Source organism: Hipposideros armiger, unplaced genomic scaffold (genome assembly GCF_001890085.2).
Source record: "Hipposideros armiger isolate ML-2016 unplaced genomic scaffold, ASM189008v1 scaffold_16, whole genome shotgun sequence".
NCBI lineage: Eukaryota > Metazoa > Chordata > Mammalia > Chiroptera > Hipposideridae > Hipposideros > Hipposideros armiger.
The window spans coordinates 4,174,479-4,181,251 of record NW_017731366.1 but is presented as its reverse complement, the minus strand read 5'-3'; the positions used below and the strand labels follow the sequence as shown (position 1 = coordinate 4,181,251).

The following is a 6,773-nucleotide window of genomic DNA, read 5'->3' as shown; positions in this document are numbered from 1 at the left end:
AAGGGGAACAGACAAGTTGCTGTCCTTTTGTTCTTCAGTCTAGTTGTGGAGGACATTGCTTCACTGGCCCATGTTGGTGTTATCATTGCACTCTTCCCGGATGAGGCAGATCGGTCGCCGGCCATTGGACTGCCGCTCACGGTGGCTCTTGGCAGCTCACATCTGCTGCTGGCTGCTCACGCTGGCTGCTGGCTACTCACGGTAACTTATGGCAACCCACTGCAGCAGGGGCTGCAGCCTACATAGTCGCCGGCGACTCACGGCAGCCCAGCTCCAGGTCGAGCTGCTGTTCACCATTTTAGCTGTAGAGGGCAGTGTCACTGGCCCAGAGCTTGTGTCTCAAGCCAGCTCTTAACCAACGCACCACTCGGCCAGCTCTGTTTTTTGTTTTTTTACTGTTGAGTTTTGAGAGTTCTTTATGTAATCTAGATATATAGTCCTTTGTTAGATGTGTGTTTTGCAAATATTTTTCCCCCCAGTCTGTAGCATACCCTTTCATCCTCATCACAGGGTCTTTGGCACAACAAAAGTTTTACATTTTGATGAAATTTGGGTTATCAGTTTTTCCATTTATGGATCATGCTTTTGGTTTCTGTTGTTAAGAACTCTGCCTTGTTTAGATCCTGAAGATTTTCTCCTAGGTTTTTTTCCTTCTAAAATCACTTTTTATGTTTACATTTAAGTCCATGGTCCATTTTGAGTTCTTTTTTTTGTATAGGGTGAAACGTTTAGGCAGGTTCCATTTTTTATTTTTTTATCCTATGGATATCCAGTTGTTCCAACACCATTTGTTAAAAAGGCTATCTTTCCTTCATTGAACTGCTTTTGTACCTTTGTCAAAAAATCATCTTGGTATATTTATGTAGATTTATTTCTGGATTCTCTAATCTATTCCATTGATCTATGTGTCTATCATTGTCCCACTATAACACAGTTTTGATTATTGTAACAATACAGTATGTCTTGAAATCAGGTAAAATGATTCCTCCCACTTTATTCTTTTTTTTCAAGATTGTTTTAGCTCTTCTAGTTCCTTTGCCTTCCCATATAAATTTGAGAACAATCCTGTCTATACCTAAAAGTCATCTGGCTAGAATTTTGATATGAATTACATTAAACCTATATATAAATTTGGAGAGAACTGATATCTTTAATATTTTGAGTCTTCCAACTCATAGGCATAGTATGTTTCTCCATTTATTTAGATCTTTGATTTCTTATATCAGCGTTTTGTAGTTTTTAGCATACAAGCCCTGTACATGCTTTGTTAGATTTATAGCTAGGTATTTCATTTTTTTGAGCAATTGTGATTGGTACTGTGTTTTTAATTTTACTGTCCATGCATTCATTGGCAGTATATAGAGATATAGTTGGTTTGTGTAGGTTTATCTTGAATTATTGACCTTGCCGGACTTATTCGTTTTAGGGGTTTTATTGTGGATTCCTTGGGATCTTCTATGTAGACAATCATGTTATCTCAATTCGGGGCAGTTTTGTTTCTTCCTTTCTGATATGTATGCCCTTTATTTCCCCTTCTTGCTCTGGCTTGAACTTCCAGCGTTACGTTGCATAAGAGCAGAGAGAGTGGATATCCGTGCCTTGTTCCTTATCTTAGGGGAAAAAAGCACTGAATCTTTCACCATTAAATATAATGTAGGTGTAGGGGGGTTTGTAGGTGCTTATTTACCGGATTGATTTTTAAATTGGTGGTGAAGCAAGTTGACTTATTGATGAAGAAGGGTCCTGGTGTCCTTATGAAATGGTCTGGCGGTCTGTGTGGCTCAAGAGGTCAACTGTCCTGTTTCAAAATGTTTCTCCCAACCTGAGTGAAATTCACTAGCTAGACACTCGTTGTTTTGAGTAGAGGCATATTTTTAATGCAAATCCTCTTGGAAGGTTTATCATTTTATGCTGCGGTTACTCTTACCTTTTGTGGAATAGTTTATCTGTTTCTTTTCTTCTTATCCAAGTGTGAAAAGCATGGAAAGGGTGGAGGGAGAAAGGAGGAACAATGTTTGGAGTAGAGAATGCCTCATTTGAGCAGCAGGAGGTTGGTTACTGAGTGCCTTTTCTAGTTGAAGCACAGACAGGAGCACTGAAAAGAATCTGAAGCCTAATTTAATCTTTTAAAATTTTGCATCACTTTTATATTAAATAACTATAATTTGAGAAGTACAAACACTACATTTGAGAATTTTATTACACAATTTATTTTTAAATGGCTCTGCATTTTGTTTAATCTACTACATTCGTTGCTGCCTCCTCCAAAGTACATCTTACAGGAAGCAAAAGCATCCTGCTAATGATAGCCCTTTTGTCAAGGATGACAGCATGTCATTATTTTACTTACAAAACGAGGAGACGATGTAACACCAAGTTACAAGGATGAAACACAAATTATATTTCACAAGAAAAGATAAGGTTTACTTCATTTGGGAACATAATTATAGTATTTCATATCTTCTCAAGTTTCACAGAAATGTCCTAGGTAATTAGTCCATATAGACACTAAAAATTTGAAAGTGTTATATATTTTCTGTTGCAGTTTTACTTATAGAAAATTATTTACAGTTTAATAGCATTGAAAACTTTTGTTCAATATACTTTTTTAACCTAGATTACTCAGCAATAAGGTACTAGATGAAGTCTGGAGACTACTCTTATGGACCTATTATTTTATAATTTGATTGTCTTATTTCCTAGATTACAATGATGTCATGCTTTGTTTTTCTTTTCTGCACTTCCAGAAGACCTGTTATATAAAATGTATCACTTTACTTACTTCCGCTTTCCCCCATGATTGCTATGGTGGAATAACATTCTAATAGCTTTCACAACTGTGAAGTTTATGCTATTTCTGTTTTGTACATCAGGCAAATAAGCTCTACCCAGAAAGAGTTTTCTTTAGACTAAGGATAGGGCACTTTGCCAGGAACAGGACAAGAACTGTGATTAATAGGCAAAAGGTTAAGGATGAAAGTGCCTTGGAGTAAGCAATATAATTTTTAAATTGATGAGAAGGAATCAAAACTCAGGATGGGCAAAGGGATTGTAAGAAAATACCCATCTGGTCTGGATTAGTTCAGGTTTCTTGATGTGGATGAATTATATTCCTGGGGACTGACAGTACTTTGAATGGGACTGCAGAGCCACTCTAGGTGATCTTTGAGGACATGGAGAAAGTCAAGAGGATAACGTACAAATGTCATTGCATGTATAAAATGACCATAAATTACAACCAGCGAACTCAATTTCAATCCCAGACAGGATTCCAGAATACTTTATCAAAGGGTAATTTGTAAGGATATACCTATTAGAGAACCAATAAAACTGGACCAATTTTATGTTCACCAAGAGAACCAGCAAGTAGGCCTTGTCATTTCATTTTGTGGAGTTACTAGATCGAAGAACTGTAGTAGGCATAAAATATATGGACTTTATGAAGGCATTTGACAAATTTTGTCATACTATTCCTGAAGACAATATGAATATGAATAAATAGAAGCTAGTTATAAAGATAATTGGGGAGTTAGGTTTGTTTCCTAAATACCTAGGTCGTCCGTACTTCCAGGCCTAGCTGGCTCATCTCAGCTTAGGGCTTGATTCTTCTGGGTGTGATGTCCAGTCCTCTTCCACCAATCAGCCATGGGCAGGGGGGATGGGTGGAGGGGGTTTTAGTCACATTACCAAACGGAGCAGCCAGGACTGTGAAAGGCACATTTCTAAAATAAAGGTTGGAAGGAATGGATTGGTCTATTCAGTAGAATGAGACATGGTTTTGCACTGCAGTACTTTTTTTTAAATAGGGGCTTTCTTTAACATAAAAGACAATTATAGTATAAAATGGCAACATATAATTACTAAAAATACAAAAGACCGTTGTAATTTAAGGTTGCATTAGAAGATATTACTAATGATATTACTAATAATATAGTAGAATGAGGGAAGTTTGAGGCCTCTCCTATTCTGCTTTACTGAGATCAGCCACACTGAATTATTCAATTCTGGGCACCAGACTTTGAAACAGATATAGAACACAGGAGCAAGTTCAGAGAAAATTGTTTAGAATGAGGAAGAAATTCAAAATCATGTCGCAGGGGAAACAGCCGAAGGAATTGGAAGTGTTGACCTGGAGAAGAGAAGATATGGGGTGTTGCTGGCAGCTGTCTTCAAATCTTATAAGGAGGCCTGGGCTTGTTCCACATGATTCCCAGGAGGTCTAGGACCAGTGGACGCTCCAGGGAGGCAGATTTAGGGTCAGCGTGAGAAAAAATTTCCTGACAGACAAAACTGTTAGAAGATACAACAGGCTGCTTTGCAAAGTCGTTTTGCATCATTTGGGATGTTGAAATAGGCTGGATAACAGCTAGCCTAGGTTGGCGCAGACTCAGTGAACCCATCCACAGCTTGAACCAGCTTCTCTTTGTGACTACTCTCAAACTTGGTGTTTTATGAATCTATGATTTTGGTATCAGTGGTGGTTAGATGACTGATGTAGTCATTCATCTGTATCTCACAGTATTGTATTTTGGTTTCTCATTTGAATTTTCGTTATTCAAGTATAAACGAGCAAATTTTTACTTTGTAAAAATTTGTTATTTGTGAGTTTCAACCTACTCTTGAGTAATAGCATTGATAGGCAGATATGGTGGCATCACAGTTAGTTATAGGAGCCATTTCTACAGTCTTAAGGGAAGTTGTATTAAGAGTAAGTGCTCCTCCAATAATCCAAATGTTGTTTGCATTTTAGTGCCCGGGAGCAAATATTTAATGACACTGTCTCTTTCTCTTTGTGAGGAGCAAGACAAGTAGAGGCTACTTGAGGAATATTTATGTACTTGAGAGAGGAAAAACAGAATTTCCTCTCCCTTGACTTTGTTAAAATTCTATCTTTCACTGCTTTAATGTTGGCCAGAGATGTGTGAACGTCATATCTGAAGAAAGTAAGAGGATTTAGCTGAAGTGCACATTGGAGATAAATGTGATACAAATGTTACAGGCATAGGTGCTTGTTTTAAACAGATCTGGATTTAATCACAAATTCCCCACCTATCAGCTGGTTTAACTCCAATAGTCTCTTTATCTATGAAGTGGGTATAACCATAACAACCCAAGGGGAAAAGAACTAATTTAGGCAGAAGAAATTAGGTTCAGAGTGTTTTTCCTATTTGTGCTTTTATGACAGAATGTTAAGTTCTATAAAAATCATAAAAATGTTAAAACTGAGCAGGAACTTGGAGCTCATTAGGTCCAGTGCCCTAATTTTATAAACGAGGGAAAGAAGATCTGAAAAAGCCACACAGCATCTCCAGGATCACAGTGCAGTTGGAAGTGAAAGGCCGGTGATTTTTCTCACTTCATGGAAAACATCTTAAAACAAGAATTGTAAAGGTGTTTTCATCATTTTTAGTTTTATTTTATGGAAAACCTTTCAAGAGTAAATCTTTCTTAGAGATACGATGGAGAAATAATTACTCTGAAAGACCCTTTTCTAATTCCAAGATTTTGTGTCGTAGTCAATATCATGCCAATTTAAAAAATTTTATCCAGATGTAGGCAATGTCATGATTATTCCATGACATAGTACAGTATATATTGTATTTACTTCATTTGATCAGAATGGTTGCAGTAACATCTTCAGTTGAACTTTGTTTTTCAGAATTAAGAAAAATCATTTCAGTAAATGTATTTTCTATTTTCTAGATGTCCCCCGAAGAAAAAGTTTGTAAGTACTGTGGAGTCAGCTATCTAATACTTCATGAGTTTAAAGCTATGGAAGAAAAAGTGAAAGCGATGGAAAAAGAGATGAAATTTTATCAAGGAAGTATAGAACGTGAAAAGAGACTTCAAGAAAAGCTACAGTCTCTTAGCCAAGATTTTGAACAGTACAAAATTGACAATGAATCCAAAACAGAAAGGTTAGAGTATGTTATTCTTTTTGTCATTTATTTAGTTTGAAAGAAAAGTACAGAAAATAGACTTTCAGTATTCTTCTAGAATGTCTGTATATCAGGTATAATTTATAGTTTAATACATTTGAGTTTGTTTATTAATAATTACTGAGTATAATTTCTATTTATAGTTTGAGCAGTCTTTGAGGCGTACTTTACTCTCTGAATGATTAAAAACCAATTAATTCAGGAACTATACATTGAGATGGGTCAAGTTTTATTTATTTAAATATATATATCTTAATTTTATCATTAGGAAGCTTTATCTGTAAAAAATCAGGTAATTTTGGTAGTTTTTGATATCTAACAATTATTTTAAATGGCCTTGAATATTTAGAATTTTAAGATAAGTTTTTCAAGTTTTGAAAAGAATTTCAAAACATTAAAATTGGTACATGATTCTAAGACACTGAAACTGGAATAAATTGAAATAATGGGTCCCTAATGCTGTCAAATCTAATCAACAATTTAGTCTGCCTAAAGACACCTCAATGAGCTTATTTATACAGACACTTCTACAGAAGGGATTTTGCTGGTGTTTTATGGCTTTACCTTCTTTCCATGAATGAATATTCCTTTATGTAAAATATCGACAATTGGTGTTAGTAAACCTTGAATGAATGAATTTAATGAATATCATGTCTTTATGAAAATAGAAACTTTCTTAAATCTCGTAGAATTAAGTACTACTAAATTTTATTGCCAATTTTAATAATTACACTAAATGTCAATTGAACCAAATAATTCTTAGTTCTTTAGCAAGAAAATTTTGTTATGGTTTTTTAAATTTCAAAATCTGAATATTAAGTATTTCATACTGAG

At 35.5% G+C, this 6,773-nt stretch overlaps 1 protein-coding gene across 1 annotated transcript in view; it reads left to right on the top strand.

The window, feature by feature from the left end:
• The window catches only part of LEKR1 (leucine, glutamate and lysine rich 1), a 169,233-nt gene that overhangs the window by 10,386 nt on the left and 152,074 nt on the right, over window positions 1-6,773 (top strand). Inside the window, exon 4 of the mRNA XM_019626541.1 lies at window positions 5,704-5,918. Coding sequence (XP_019482086.1) covers window positions 5,704-5,918 — 215 coding nt within the window. The remainder of the gene's footprint in view (window positions 1-5,703; window positions 5,919-6,773) is intronic.